The following is a 16229-nucleotide window of genomic DNA, read 5'->3' as shown; positions in this document are numbered from 1 at the left end:
TCGCCGTGTTTGACAGCAAAAGCAAGGATACCAGCGATATTTTACACTGGTAACCAGGGTAAACATCGGGTTACTAAGCGCAGGGCCGCGCTTAGTAACCCGATGTTTACCCTGGTTACCAGCGTAAAAGTTAAAAAAACAAACAGCACATACTCACCAGCGCGTCCCCCAGCCTCTGCTTCCTGACACTGACTGAGCGCCGGCCCTAAACTGAAAGTGAAAGCACAGCGGTGACGTCACCGCTCTGCTGTTAGGGCCGGAGCTCAGTCAGTGTCAGGAAGCAGAGGCTGGGGGACGCGCTGGTGAGTATGTGCTGTTTGTTTTTTTAACTTTTACGCTGGTAACCAGGGTAAACATCGGGTTACTAAGCACGGCTCTGCGCTTAGCAACCCGATGCTTACCCTGGTTACCCGGGGATCTCGGCATCGTTGGTCGCTGGAGAGCGGTCTGTGTGACAGCTCTCCAGCGACCAAACAGCGACGCTGCAGCGATCGGCATCGTTGTCGCTATCGCTGCAGCGTCGCTTAATGTGACGGTACCTTAACAATGCAGTGGCATGACAAGAATCTGCATAACTAATCATATGCAAAATAGTTGCAAGGTAAATTTATCTATGAGATAGCCAAGATGATTGTCTATAAAATGATGGTAGTCTCACATTCAAAGCTTTAATGCATGGTGAGATATGGAGCCTGAAAGTAAAAAGTTCAGACCATTGTTACCCTTTTGCTCATCGCTATATTATTTAATTACATGATACAGAATTGGTTATCTCAAGAAGAGATAAATATGCAATGCAGACATATTGCTAGCCACAGTGCAATATATTAGTGTTACCTCTTACCCCTTTCACACGATGGAAGGTCTCCACTCCATGTAAGGTCCCACTGACACATAAGAAGCTCAGCTCCTGCAATCTCATATCCTGGATAACACTGGTAGGTTACAACGGTGCCATGGACAAGCTCAGACTGAGAAGTAGTCTTCCAACCATTGGGAATTTCGGGCAATTCCGGACATGTATCATTCCTTGGTACCTCTACAAATAGAGCAAAATCATAAAACTGAACAGTTCTAACTATTTATAATTTTTTTGTTGGGCAATTATATTTCTCTTTTTAACATACAGTGGGGAAAATAAGTATTTGATACACTACCGATTTTGCAAGTTTTCCCATCTACACAGAATGAAGAGGTCAATAATTTTTATCATAGGTACACTGAAACTGTGAGAGACATAATCTAAAAATAAAAACCTGAAAATCACATTGTATTATTTTTATATAGTTAAATTGCATTTTGAAATAAGTATTTGTATAAGTATCACCTACCAACCAGCAAGAATTCTGGCTCTCACAGATCACCTGTCCACACACTCAATCACACTCCAACCTCTCCACCATGGCCAAAAACAATAAGCGGTCTAAGGACGACAGGCACAAAATTGTAGATCTGCACAAGGCTGGGATAGGCTACCGGACAATAGGTAAGCATCTTGGTGAGACGGCAACAACTTTTGGCACAATTATTATACTGTCTCAACCGTGAAGCATGGCAGGGGAAACATCATACTTTGGGAGAGGTTTTTCTGCAAATGGGGACAGGACTGCATTGTACTGAAGGGAGGTAATATGGGGTAATGTATCGTGAATTATGGGCAACAACCTCCTTCCCTCAGCAACAGCATTGAAGATGGGTCGTGGCAGGTTCTTTCAGCATGACAATGACCCAAATCACACAGCCAGGGCAACTATAAGGAGTGGCTCCGCAAGAAGCATTTCAAGGTCCTGGAATGGCCTAGCCAGTCTCCAGACCTGAACCAGACAGAAAATCTTTGGAGGGAGCTGAAACTCAATGTTGCCCAATGACAGCCCTGAAACGTGAAATATATGGAGAATATCTGTATGGAGGAGTGGGCCAAAATCCCTGCTGCAGTGTGTGCAAACTTGGTGAAGAACTACAGGAAATGTCTGACCTCTGTAATTGCAAACAAAGGTTTCTGTACCAAATATTAAGTTCTGTTTTTCCATTGTATCAAAAAGTTAATTCATGCAATAAAATGCAAATTAATTATGTAAAAGACATACAATGGGGTTTTTCCTGGATTTTTTAAAGATTGTTTCTCACAATTGGTGTACCTACGATAAAAATTACAGACCTCTCCATTCTTTGTAGGTGGGAAAACTTGTAAAATCGGCAGTGCATCAAATACTTATTTTTCCCACTATAAGTGCTTTATGTTCTTAGCACACATCACATTATTTCCTATAAGTTGTTTTCAACCAAACACTCACCAAAAAAATTAATGATGAAGCCTTGCTGATAGCCAAACACATTACTGCCGGGATCTGTCTGGAACTGGATGATGACATCTGCCATTGATGTATAGATTTTGAAGCGATTGTGTGTTCCTGTGTACCGACCTAGAACACGAGCTGTCAAGTCATCACCATCATAAAAAGTGAGTATGTCACTCTTGCCAACATTCAGCCTATGGAGGGGGGGAAAGAAAGTCTAGATAATCAATAATTAATACAGAAAAACAATATTTAATGAATATGTCACTGCAACATGGGAATTTTATTATTAACTTTACTGGGTAGAGCAAGTATTTGCCAATTGAAAGTCTTTCTCTACCATAAAGATACTACTAGTGGCATTTCAAGTGACTAAATAAATGTTATACGACCACCTTAAATGTGTTTTCTGGTTTAAGAAAACCAATGTCTCCAGGCACAGTTTCTTAAAAAAAAAAGTGTGCATTAATCACCCTCCCCAGGTTCAGTGCTGAGTCTTGGCCTTTGCTCTCAGTGTCTGTTATTGTCTGGAGTGCTAATGACACATTGACAATATTGCGGTGAATAAGTGAGCTTAACAGCAACCCGAGCTAATGGCATGACCGCTGAGCTCAGTGATTGGCCGCAATGATGTCGATGTGACATCGGTGCTGCAAACAATAATAGACATTGGGAGCAATGGCGGAGACTCAGCACTGGACCTGGGGAGGGTGAGTAAATAAATGTTTTTGTTTTTTTTAAACAAACTCTGCACCTTGATGATGGGAGTTTTCAAAAAACGGAAACCCTTTGCAATTATACAGTCTTATTAGCCAAGTTAAAAAGTGTTCAATCCAAAACAAGTTATCACTTATCCACTAGGTTTTAATCTGCAGGGTAATAATAGTGATCTAGGCTAGATATTTTTGTGGCATAATTTTAACCCTGTTTTAAGGTAAGCATACTGATTGTTTTCTTTAAGAGGACGACTCTTCCAAAGGACAATTTCTTCTACAGTTGATAATGATTACCACAAAGAGGTTTTAGAGTATGTAAAGGTTCATCTGTATCAATATCCAAGAACAGCTGTCTACAGAGTTGGTCGTCAGGGTCAGAATATGAACAAATCCTTTTCTAAAATGTGCATAGGTAACTAGGTATATTTGTATAAAAGCCAATTTAAAAATATTCATAAAAGTCAAAATTAATTGATAAAGTCTGCAAACTTTTTCACCAGGGCTTTGTTCTTAGCAGTCATTCTCATAGTAGATTAGATCATATTAGGACAAACAACTGAAAAGCAAATTAACATTGATAAGAACTGGGTGAGTAATTGAAATCAATCTAGGCTTATCTACCTGTATACCAATTTGGTGGGAAAAAAAACAATTTAATCATTAAATTGAAAACTTTGTAAGGGTATGTGCACACGTTGCGGATTTGCTGCGGATCCGCAGCGCTTTTTGCAGTGCAGAAACGCTGCAGATCCACAAGTGATTTACAGTACAATGTAAATCAATGGTAAAAAAAACCGCTGTGCTAATGGTGTGGAAAATTCCGTGCGGAAACGCTGCGGATTAAAAGAAGGAGCATGTCACTTCTTTTTTGCAGATCTGCAGCGTTTTTGTACCCATTCCATTATAGAAATCATCAGGGGTAAAAAAACGCAGTAAATCCGCAAAAAATCTCCAGTAAATCCGCAGCAAATCTGCATAAAATACGCAACAAATCCGCACTTGCGTTTTCTGCCAAGAGATGCAGAATCCGCACCAAAAATTCCTAACCCTTATCCGCAACGTGTGCACATAGCCTAAGTTCGCTATATGCAGTCAGGAATCCATGGATATGTCAAAGTCATCTGTACAGACTCCATGCTTAGGCCCCTATAGTTTCTTATTACAAAGCCATTAGCATTCAGAATGACACCATATGGTGCTTCAGTGATGCATTTTATTCTCCTCTAGCGAAGAATATTTCCATAATACAGGAAATGCTAGAACAAGACACATCTTTTTTCATGCAGAATTTGTGAGAAGAACCTCTGTGTTCCTTGAATAAGATTGCAAGTAACAATATGTGCCCATGACAGGTTTGGGGTGCTGTAACCAGGGCTGATTATAGCTTTCCTGATGTGTGATGCAAAAGTTTAAATAGTGCCCCTCTCAGCAGTGCAATATAAACCTGCAGTGAATAAACGCAAGTCCGTCATTATTTTTTGGGGGTTTCCTGTTATAGTATTAATTGTCTGGTAAAGATGAAAACAGCACTAGAACCACCAATAGTACAACAATACAGCATCACAACCACCATCAGTATATGAAATTTAAAAGCACAATCAGTACATGAATACATAGTCACAACCACTATCATTTTATGAACACAGTACCAGAACTATTATTAGTATATGAAGGCAGCACCAGAGCCACGGTCAATACAGGAATAGAACACCAGAACCACCATTTGCACATGAAAACAGCAGTAGAATCTCCATCAGTACATGAATACAGCCACTGGACCACCAATATTGAATGCATCACTGGAACCTCTATCAGTAAATGATTACAGCAACAAAACTATCATCAGAACATGAGTACATCACCAGAACCACCATTTGCACATGAAAACAGCAGTAGAATCACCATCAGTACATGAATACAGCCACTGAACCACCAACATTGAATGCATCACTGGAACCTCCATCAGTAAATGATTAAAGCAACAAAACTATCATCAGAACGTGAGTATGACGCGAGAACCACCATCAGTTCAGGAATACAGCACCAAGTCATATACATTTGAACCTTTAACTCCCAGTATGTCCTTAACAATGGTAAGAAGCTGTGAGTTGTTATAATCAGACAGCGGGACATACAGGACACAAAGTACTGATTAGACACAGTAGGCATCACAAATAAACATTACACCCAGGTTCCCCATATGAGACGTCTCCTCTAAAGGCCCCGTCTCACATAGCGAGATCGCTGCTGAGTCACTAGTTTTGTGACGCAACAGCGACCTCAGTAGCGATCTCGCTATGTGTGACACGTACCAGCGATCAGGCCCCTGCTGCGAGATCGCTGGTCGTGTCGGAATGGCCTGGACCTTTTTTTGGTCGTTGAGGTCCCGCTGACATCGCTGAATCGGTGTGTGTGACACCGATCCAGCGATGTCTTCACTGGTAACCAGGGTAAACATCGGGTTACTAAGCGCAGGGCCGCGCTTAGTAACCCGATGTTTACCCTGGTTACCAAAAAAACAAACACTACATACTCACCATCTGATGTCCGTCAGGTCCCTTGCCGTCTGCTTCCTGCTCTGAGTGCCGCCGTACAGTGAGAGCGCAGCACAGCAGTGACGTCACCGCTGCGCTCTGCTCTCTCACTGTACGGCGGCTCAGTCAGAGCAGGAAGCAGACGGCAAGGGACCTGACGGACACCGAAAGGTGAGTATGTACTGTTTGTTTTTTTTGGTAACCAGGGTAAACATCGGGTTACTAAGCGCGGCCCTGCGCTTAGTAACCCGATGTTTACCCTGGTTACCCGGGTGCTGCAGGGGGACTTCGGCATCGTTGAAGACAGTTTCAACGATGCCGAAGTCATTCCCCTGATCGTTGGTCGCTGGAGAGAGCTGTCTGTGTGACAGCTCCCCAGCAACTACACAACGACTTACCAACGATCACGGCCAGGTCGTATCGCTGGTCGTGATCATTGGTAAATCGCTATGTGAGACGGGGCCTTAACTGCAGTCATTCTTATCACTTTCAACTCATTTCGTCTGGTCCAGAAGCCAAGATAATTTTCACACCCACAGCTTGTCTCTGCAAACCTTTCTCTTCTTTGGTCTTTTTGAGCACATCTCAACATGCTGGCCTTAAACATATCAATATCGTTATGATGTGCCCTGTACAAAAATATCTGCCCATAGTGTGTCCCTGAATAAATAATTGCCGTTCTCTGTGCTCACTGCACAAAATATGTCTCTCACACTTACGGTACATTGCCTCCACCTTCACATTTCCCTCTGCTATGAAATACAGTACTGCTTACACACTGTCCTCTCCCATATTCCTTAAACACTTTCCTCCTTTATGAACTAAAACTACCACGCTGTCATCCCTTATGAACACAATTGCCATGTCGTCCTCTCTTATAAACTATAACCACCATACTTTTTGCTCTTATAGACCCTGGACACCACACTGTGCTCACTTCATGCCACCCTCTCCACAGTTTTCTCTCACGTTGTTCCCATCTCCAAAATGCTGCCTCCTCTTCTCACCGTGCCCTCACACTTTATTCCAAATGCTGCCACCTCTCTATACTATCTCCTTACACTGTACTTCCTCCATGTTGCCCACTCTCCATACTGTGCCCCTTTTCACACATCTTTTGTGCTGTTCCTCTCCACACTGTGAACCCTCTCATACTGCCCCATCAGGTACTAGACTCTAGGCATGCTGACCTAAAGTGGACGAGCCTTTAAAATTTAATGCAGTGCTAAATGTTAAAACCTGCATTTACCAGACTTCTACGCAGCCAAAATATTATCATAATTTAACAATACCACAATTATTTCATTCTCTTTGCTTTATGATTTTTACAAGTCAAGGGAAGCGTAGAAAAAAAAGCTCCATTACACCAGAAGTACTATATAGAAAATAGGATGAAATGTAATTAAACCTATTTTGCCGTAACCTTCCTAGTTCTTACATTCCTGTATGATGTAAAAACCTGCTATCTAGTGAGTGAAAATTGGCACGCCACATCAAGCACGTCACAAGCTGGGATCTGAGCTTTCTGTAAAAGCTGTGATATGGTAGAGGGTACATTGGTTTCTGAGTGTGGAGCAGGAGATTAATTTTGCTGACAGCCACTGGTGGAAAAACAGAGCGGGATCGTTTATTACGATCATATGTTTAGAAATGACAACTCCAGGCAAGACAGAGAAAAAGAGAGATATGCAAATGAGAGAATATTAATTAACCAACTGAGCAAGAAAGTATATTAATAATCTCACAGAAACCATTTTCTTCTCAACATCCATTCTCTAGAAGAAAATAGGCATAAAGGGCCAAGGAATATGGGCAAAGAACCTTCAGATTAATCACCAGACAGTGTTCATAAAATACCATCCTCTACGCTCGCAAACTTATGCATCCCAGCAGTGATGATTAATTTTCCTGACTGAACACACTGAGCTACTGGCATTTAGCAATATGGCCGCTTGTGTTTGATCTCATCCTGAAATCCATAATGTACTCCACTTACACACTTCAGTCATGGACAAAAGTTTTGAGACTGACACTAATTTTGGTTTTCATAAACTTTGATGCATTTCATAAGTTTTTAAACTTTTATTATAAATACATGAAGTTTATGCAAAAACTCAATATTTACAGTGTTGACCCTTATTTTAAAAGAATTCTACAGTTCGCTCTCGCAGCTGGAAATCAGCTTCTGGCCCAAATCCTGGCTGATGGCAACTCATTCTTGTCTAATCAGTGCATGGAGTTTCTAAAAATGTGTCTGTTTTTGTTTCTAAACCCACTTTTTGAGGATTCACCACAGGTTCCAAATAGGATTGAGATCTGGGGAGATTCATAGCCATGGACTCAAAATTTCAATATTTGTCTACTGAGCCATTCAGTTATCACTATTTCCTTGTGACAAAGCTCTCCACCATGCTGGAAAAAGCAATGTTCATCATCAAATTCCTCCTGTATCATTGGGAGAAGTTGATCTTTGAAGCCGTTCAGATACCATTCTATTATTCAAGCCAGTGTTCTTAGGCAAAATTGTGATTGAGACCACTTTTTTGGATGAAAAGCGACCCCACACATTTTCTCAGGTAGTTTTACTGGTGGCATGACACATGACTCTTGGTAGCACTCACCTTTTCTTCCATGGACAATCATTCTTCCAGTTATCACAAACAGTTTTAAGGGGACATTATCATAGAAAATAACTTTGTAAGAAGTAGTGATTGTACTGCAGAGTACTGAGATAAAGTTAGTTTCTCTAATAAAGCCCCCTCCAAACTGTTAGGGCATCTGGAAGAATGATTGTCCATGGGTGAGTGTTACTTTGGTATCCCAGTACCCGGTCTACTGCTGCTGAGGGAAACAGTTGTGGTGTTGCAGTAGATTTGTTCCAGTGTGCCTGGACTACTTAGGGCGCTGAGAATTAAGAGATGTATAATACATTGCATGTGCGTACACCGAGGATTCATAAATGTGCATTGTATTTTGTTTCCATCTATTGGACAATGTATGCTTATGGAAATTAGATGTTTAGTTTCCTCACAACAAGCTACCATATAAACCGCTGGAAGGAGCCTCCCGCCTCAGTTCTAACAAACTTCCTATGAGCTGGTATAAATCAATTCAGTCCTGTTTAGTCCAGTCAAGGAATAGCAATGAAGTACCACTGCTCCCTGAATCCACTCAAGTCCATGCTGAGGGGACACTGTTATCCACACAGTCGCCTCCACAAAGGAGTCAAGCCTCAAACAGTCAGGAAAGATAAGGCTGAACAAATGTTTTCCTGCAAACTGGTTTTCCTATGCTCTTCCTGCCGCAACCAGATCCAAGAGTTTCCTATGCCACAAATTTTATTTCACTTCCCCGCTGGGCAATAATGAATGGTAGGGTCAAAACCGTGAGTATGTTCACCCTATTAATGTGTCGCCATGGGGAGCCAACCTGTGAAAGACCCTCCATCAGTGTTGCCAGGGCCGACATCACTACTTGGGCAGGTCTCGGAGCACTGGACGAACGGGGGCTCCACTCGCTGTCAGGCACACCAATATGGTATGGGGCACGTGAGTCGGGCGAGCCCGATGCGAGTGCTGCCACCAGCCCCACCCTCAAATACTCACCTCTTCCCTTTCCACACTGCTCCAGTCTCTTCAGCGTCTTCTGACTCTATGTGACATCTCAGAGTAGAGGGTAAGATGACGTCACTAAGATGGTGAGGCGTGAGCAGCAGGGAATGAGTATTTATTTATTTTTTATGTATGTAGCAATATATGGGGCCATTATACTATATGGAGCCCATTATACTGTATGGAGCAATATATGGAGTCCATAATCGTGTATGGAGCAATACAATATATGGTGCCCATAATACTGTTTGGAGGACTATGTGGTGCTCATAATACTGCATGGAGGACTATGTGGTACTCATAATACTGTATGGATGACTATGTGGTGACCATAATATTGCATGGTGGACTATACTTCTTGTTTAAAATGAAACGTCTGCAGTTAATTTGTGTGACTGCAGACTTTTTAATCCCCCCCAGGGCACACACTGCAGGCTACGAGGATTCACTGGTTTCCGAGCTAATGTAAAATTAACAATAGATATCACTCATGTAATGTAAGAAGTAAGTGAAATCTTTGGCATTGTACTATCCCTATATTTCTTAACCGTGCATCATAAATCGCTTTATGTGTTAAAGGGGCCCACTGAGACTCTTTTGCCCAGGGCCCACGGAAACCAGGAGTCAGCCCTGAGTGTAGCATTACCTGGACTGTGCAAAATATTTCCTCCAATAGCAAGTGAAAAGAACTGTGCTCCAGCCGTCCAGAGAGTCCCTAAACTTGCTTGTTTCATAAGGGGAAGATGCCTTCTTTCATACGCACAATATGCAGTGTAACCTATACTGGAAACTACTGCCAGTTTGCATTTAAGAGACAGACTGTGCCTTGTTTTCTCCTTCAGTAAAATGTTATGTTTGCGAGTTCACCGGTGTGTTTGGCAGCTTGAAATTGCACAAACCTCACAGGCGCTCCAACACCTGCAATCAGACACCATCTCTACGGGATTGCCCACGGTGCATCTTATACCATCTCTATAAGGGGACCCTCCCGCTATTGACAATTGTTGTAAACACGAGGGAAGTGTTTAGGGGTCCCATGGGGGCCCATGTAAAAGGGAAAGGTCTTTAAAAGGGGTTTTGTGAATAAAGTTTGCATTCGTGACGCCACCTGTGGTATTCGGTCAGAGGTGAACGACGCTGCTTAAAGGGGTCCGCTGGGGTGATGTTATGGCAGCTAAGATGGTATAACTTCCCACAGGTGAAACTGGGTCCCCAGGGCTCCTGGTGTAGTAGGAACAGGTGGTAGGTGGTGTAGAAAGAAACGGAGGACACAGGGTTGCAGTCTCTTTACCTCTTTACTGAAAGGTTCAGTCTTCCACAGTCCAGGGTACCGGATCACAGGTGCTGGTATGGGCCGGCCAGCTTGGAAGTGATTCTGGAATCCCTCCTTACCAGGTGGAGTTGGAAGCCTTCCCTTTAGAGCTATGGTGTAGTCCCTTGCTGCCTTAGGCCTCACACAAAGTCCTCACGTGTTCTCTCTGTACCCCTTTAAGTAGGACAATACCCGTATGACAGTTAACTCGAGCCTTTTTACAGGATCTCTATCATGACCCAGGCTCTATTCGTTACTGTGTCTTCAGGTGTGTGGTGGACAGGTAACTTGCAATCTGCTGTCCTGCCGGTTTCTGCTGTGAGACTACTGCACAACCTGGGTCTTCCGGCTACCGGTTTCATGCGCTTCAGCGTGGAAGAAGCTCAGTCGCAGCTTCTCCCCAGCTCTTCACTTCACCTGTGCTTCTTTTCTCTTTCACGCTCTCTACAATCTCTTCTGCTTTCCTTTATCACTCTTTCCAGGAGCTGCAACATCTCACGTGGCTGCACGGCCCCTTATTTTCCTCACAGGAGCTGCAGATCCTCTTGTCTGCATGGCCCCTTTCCTCTGTCTCTCTCACAGACTGACTGACCCTACTTTCCCTCCAGCCAGAATATATATAGGGGAGCCACCCACAAACTGTTGTGTGCCTCATTTTTCATTTTAGATACATTAAAGCAAAAAAAAAGCAAAGATAATTCTGGGTATCCTCATTTTCCTAAAAGATCCATATAATTAGTTGAACAATTCTGTTAGAGCAAGTCTACCAAGCGAAAAAAATAAAGTCTTATTTGAAGGAGGCCACAACACAAAAGTAAAACTGTAAAGAAAAGTCATTTGTCTTGGTTAGGAGAAAGAACACAGGAATACTTACACTTGAATGTCCAGAAGGATTCTCTTCTCTTCCTCAACGTGGATACCCCAGATACAATCCTGTCCTTTGCCATAAGCTTCCGGCCAGTTGGGTGACAGAACCACTCCAGCTGAGTCTGTGATCTCCCCACTGCAGACAGCTGATAAAGCAAATTAAAGAATCAGATATCTACCTTTGTCCTCTGATATGATGGTCAGTACCCAATGTGGTGAGATACTACATACCATTGATGACTGCAGTGTATTATTTTTTTGCTTGTCTTAAGACAGCTAAAAACTATAACATCCATCCATGATTGTTTTAAATAGCTTTTACATTTAATTGAAAGAATTGGCTACATCCTAATTCGGTTGTCACCTCTGCAAGCTGGTTCTGTCTCATTCCACTGAGGATCTCCAGAATCTTGGCACTCGATTATAGTAGATCCTTGCTCCAGCGTATATCCAGGATCACAGGTGAACTCCACCACAGTTCCAACAACAAAGGTAGGATCACTACTTGTGAAGTTGCCATATTTTACAAAAGGTTCATAACAGTGTCCTTGCTCGTAGGCTGTAAAGGTAATAAAGAAAAGAAGTTCAATGTTTTCTCTTTATATATTTCTATATGGAACAATTACAGTATTTACAATATAGCTAAATATGTCAGGATACAACTTCATGAAAGCTATTTCATTTACAATTGGATTACAAGTTACTCCTACATTTTAATTTAATATATCATAATCTTCATGGCAGAGGTGTAACTTGGCTTTACTTCACCCTGTGCAAGTACTCAGTTTGATATCATAATGCTATATCTGGCCATGTCAGAGTGGCTTCTTGGAGCCACCTGCAACCCAGCATTTATGACACAGGCCCTGCTAAGTCTACTACTAGCTCTGTCTCTGACCTGACCAGGTATGTGTAAAGTGTAACGTGGTGCTGGTTCGTTAGGCACGGGTGACGTACTCGTCTCCCACGCTTTGGCACGTTACATGAAGGTGAAAGTCCTGGCTCTCTCACCAAGGCTCTTCTCCCACGATTGCTCAGTTTGGCTGGACGGCCAGGTCTAGGAAGACTTCTGGTGGTCACAAACTTCTTCCATTTAAGGATTAAGGAGGCCGCTGTGCTCTTAGGAACCTTGAGCACTGCAGAAATTCTGTTGTAACATTGGCCAGATCTATGCCTTGACACAATTCTGTCTCTGAGCTCTTTGGGCAGTTGGGCAGTTCCTTTGACCTCATGATTCTCATTTGGTCTGACATGCACTGTGAGGTCTTATTTAGACAGGTGAGCGCCTTTCCAAATCAAGTCCTATCGGTTTAATTGGACACAGCTGCACTCCAATGAAAGAGAAGAACCATCTCAAGGAGGATCACAAGGAAATGGACAGCATGTGACTTAAATATGAGTGTCTGAGAAAAGGGTCTGAATACTTATGACCATGTGATATTTCAGTTTTTCTTTTTTATTAAATTTGCAACAATTACTACATTTCTGTTTTTTTTCAGTCAAGATGGGGTGCAGAGTGTACATTAATGTGAAAAAAATTAACTATTTTGAATTTACAAAATGGCTGCAATGAAACAAAGAGTGGAAAATTTAAAGGGGTCTGAATACATTCCGTACCCACTGTATGTACAGGGGATAGCAGGTGCAAAACTTCGTGGTCGTTTCTCTTAGAACATATGACATTTTCATACACATTCCGTTCCTTCTAGAGCTCTCACCTCTCTCTCTGTCCGTTAGCCTCTCTCTCCCTAGCTACACCACCACCACCCAGCACAGCACTTCATGAAGTTCCTTAGCCTCCAACAACAGCACCACTAACCAGTAAGAAAGAGTCCCATTGTTCAACCCGCGGTTCCATGTTCTTTTTCCCTTAGGGAAGCTACTTTTTGCCACTTTGGCCGTTAATTAATTTCTCTGCTTGCAACTCTTTGAAACTACCGCACGGGACACTGTCTCTTCATCCTGCTTTCCTTTTCAGTGCTGCTCCATCATTTCACTGTCAGATAACTGCATACCATGCAGCTAGGCTTCCTGCTCCGGACCTTGTCTCCGGAGAATCAATCACTCCTTCTAACACTTTTACTTGTCCCCACTATGGACCATGCTATCTGTTGCTTTGGTTTTCGCTCACTTTAATGACGCCCAATTTATGCGGCTCTGTTGACTAATCAGACCAAAAGTCTGCTCTAGTTGCAAGCTAGGCCCTATCTGACTTCCTGACAGGAAACTCTCTCTGTCCCTTCACTTTATCCCCTCCCAGTTTGGACTAGTCCCAACCATTAACTCTACCTATCCCTATCAACACTATCTGTGGCTGGGCAAAACACCACTTATCTCTATCAGTACAGATTAGTAATCATCCAAACACCTTAACACATTGCAACAATATACAAGTCTTAGGGTATGTGCACACGTCAGGATTTCTTGCAGAAATTTCCTGAAGAAAACCGGAAATTTTCTGCAAGAAATCTGCATTTTTTTTTTGCGTTTTTTTCCCGTTTTTTTTCCCGGTTTTTTTAGCATTTTGCAAGCGAAATTAGCTTGAAGAATGCTAAAGTTTTCCAAGCGATCTGTAGCATCGCTTGGAAAACTGACTGACAGGTTGGTCACACTTGTCAAACATAGTGTTTGACAAGTGTGACCAACTTTTTACTATAGATGCAGCCTATGCAGCATCAATAGTAAAAGATAGAATGTTTAAAAGTAATAAAAAAAATAAAAAAAATGGTTATACTCACCTGCAGACAGCCGATCTCCTCAGCGGCGTCCGTTCCTATAGATGATGTGTGTGTGCAGGACCTTCGATGACGTCGCGGTCACGTGAGCGGTCACATGACCGGTCTCGCGACCAATCACAAGACCGCGACGTCATCGCAGGTCCTTCACCACACACCAGCTATAGGAACCGAAGCAACAGCATGCACCTGAGAGGCGGGAAGACTCCGGGGCCATCGAAGGTGAGCATATGACTATTTTTTATTTTAATTCTTTTTTTTTTACCAATTATATGGTGCCCAGTCCGTGGAGGAGAGTCTCCTCTCCTCCACCCTGGGTACCAACCGCACATAATCTGCTTACTTCCAGCATGGTGTGCACAGCCCCGTGCGGGAAGTAAGCAGATCAATACATTCCTAGGTGTGCGGAACCCCGCAATTGCGCAAATTTAATGAACATGTTGCTTTTTTTTCCGCGATGCGATTTTTTTGCGGAAAAAAATGCAACATTTGCACAAAAAATGCGGAATACCCTGAAAATAATGGGAGGCATATGTTAGCGTTTTTTTCGCGTTTTTATCACGTTTTTATAGCGAAAAACGTGAAAAAAACGCGAAAAATACTGAACGTGTGCACATGGCCTTATAGTGGGAAAATGGGCAACATATGTTCTCATGAAATATATACGGTACTCTTCTAGATTTAAAAGGTATGGACACCTTTGGCGGTTTTTTGTTTTAGCTTAAATGCATGCATTTTTCACTAAAACTAATTTTTACAACTGGGCGTCATTGACAAAAGTGTACTATTTAGCTTTTACATACTTTTTGTTTTCCTGCACATTGCTGGCTAGAATAAGTTAACTGTGAATTTATCAATGAGCTTGTTCTGTAACTCTTTTATCTGTTTTTTTCTGTGCTCCTTTGGGTATGTGCACACGTCAGGATTTCTTGCAGAAAATTCCTGAAGAAAACCGGAAATTTTCTGCAAGAAATCCGCCTTTTTTTTTTTTGCGTTTTTTTCCCGTTTTTTTCGCGTTTTTTTAGCATTTTGCAAGCGTAATTAGCTTGCAGAATGCTAAAGTTTTCCAAGCGATCTGTAGCATCGCTTGGAAAACTGACTGACAGGTTGGTCACACTTGTCAAACATACTGTTTGACAAGTGTGACCAACTTTTTACTATAGATGCTGCTTATGCAGCATCAATAGTAAAAAGATATCATGTTAAAAATAATAAAAAAATTAAAAAATGGTTATACTCACCTGCAGACAGCCGATCTCCTCAGCGGCGTCCGTTCCTATAGATGGTGTGTGCAGGACCTTCGATGACGTCGCGGTCACGTGAGCGGTCACATGAGCGGTCACGCGACCAATCACAAGACAGCGACGTCATCGCAGGTCCTTCACCACACCATCTATAGGAACGGAAGCGGCAGCATGCAGCGTAGAGAGGCGGGAATACTCCGGGGGCCATCGAAGGTGAGTATATGACTATTTTTTATTTTAATTCTTTTTTTTGACCAATTATATGGTGACCAGTCCGTGGAGGAGAGTCTCCTCTCCTCCACCCTGGGTACCAACCGCACATAATCTGCTTACTTCCCGCATGGTGTGCACAGCTCCATGCGGAAAGTAAGCAGATCAATGCACTCCTAGGTGTGCGGAATCCCCGCAATTCCGCATATTTAACCCCTTCATGACCCAGCCTATTTTGGCCTTAATGACCTTGCCGTTTTTTGCAATTCTGACCAGTGTCCCTTTATGAGGTAATAACTCAGGAACGCTTCAACGGATCCTAGCGATTCTGAGATTGTTTTTTCGTGACATATTGGGCTTCATGTTAGTGGTAAATTTAGGTCGATAATTTCTGAGTTTATTTGTGAAAAAAACGGAAATTTGGCAAAAATTTTGAAAATTTTGCAATTTTCACATTTTGAATTTTTATTCTGTTAAACCAGAGAGTTATGTGACACAAGATAGTTAATAAATAACGTTTCCCACATGTCTACTTTACATCAGCACAATTTTGGAAACAAATTTTTTTTTTGCTAGGAAGTTATAAGGGTTAAAATTTGACCAGTGATTTCTCATTTTTACAACAAAATTTACAAAACCTTTTTTTTAGGGACCACCTCACATTTGAAGTCATTTTGAGGGTTCTATATGGCTGAAAATACCC

The 16229-nt window shown here is 42.3% G+C and overlaps 1 protein-coding gene across 2 annotated transcripts in view; it reads right to left on the bottom strand.

Annotated features, from left to right (window-relative positions):
- SEZ6 (seizure related 6 homolog) overlaps positions 1 to 16229 on the bottom strand; it is an 880998-nt gene that overhangs the window by 52095 nt on the left and 812674 nt on the right. For both annotated transcript variants that reach the window (XM_077294330.1, XM_077294332.1), the window contains exons 8-11: positions 11702 to 11896; positions 11345 to 11483; positions 2295 to 2491; positions 845 to 1039 (exon numbers count right to left, since the gene is read on the bottom strand). In XM_077294330.1, the coding sequence (XP_077150445.1) occupies positions 845 to 1039; positions 2295 to 2491; positions 11345 to 11483; positions 11702 to 11896 (726 nt within the window). The remainder of the gene's footprint in view (positions 1 to 844; positions 1040 to 2294; positions 2492 to 11344; positions 11484 to 11701; positions 11897 to 16229) is intronic.

Source organism: Ranitomeya variabilis, chromosome 3 (genome assembly GCF_051348905.1).
Source record: "Ranitomeya variabilis isolate aRanVar5 chromosome 3, aRanVar5.hap1, whole genome shotgun sequence".
Lineage (NCBI taxonomy): Eukaryota > Metazoa > Chordata > Amphibia > Anura > Dendrobatidae > Ranitomeya > Ranitomeya variabilis.
Note: the sequence above shows the minus strand (reverse complement) of the source record. Positions and strands in the feature narration are given on the sequence as shown.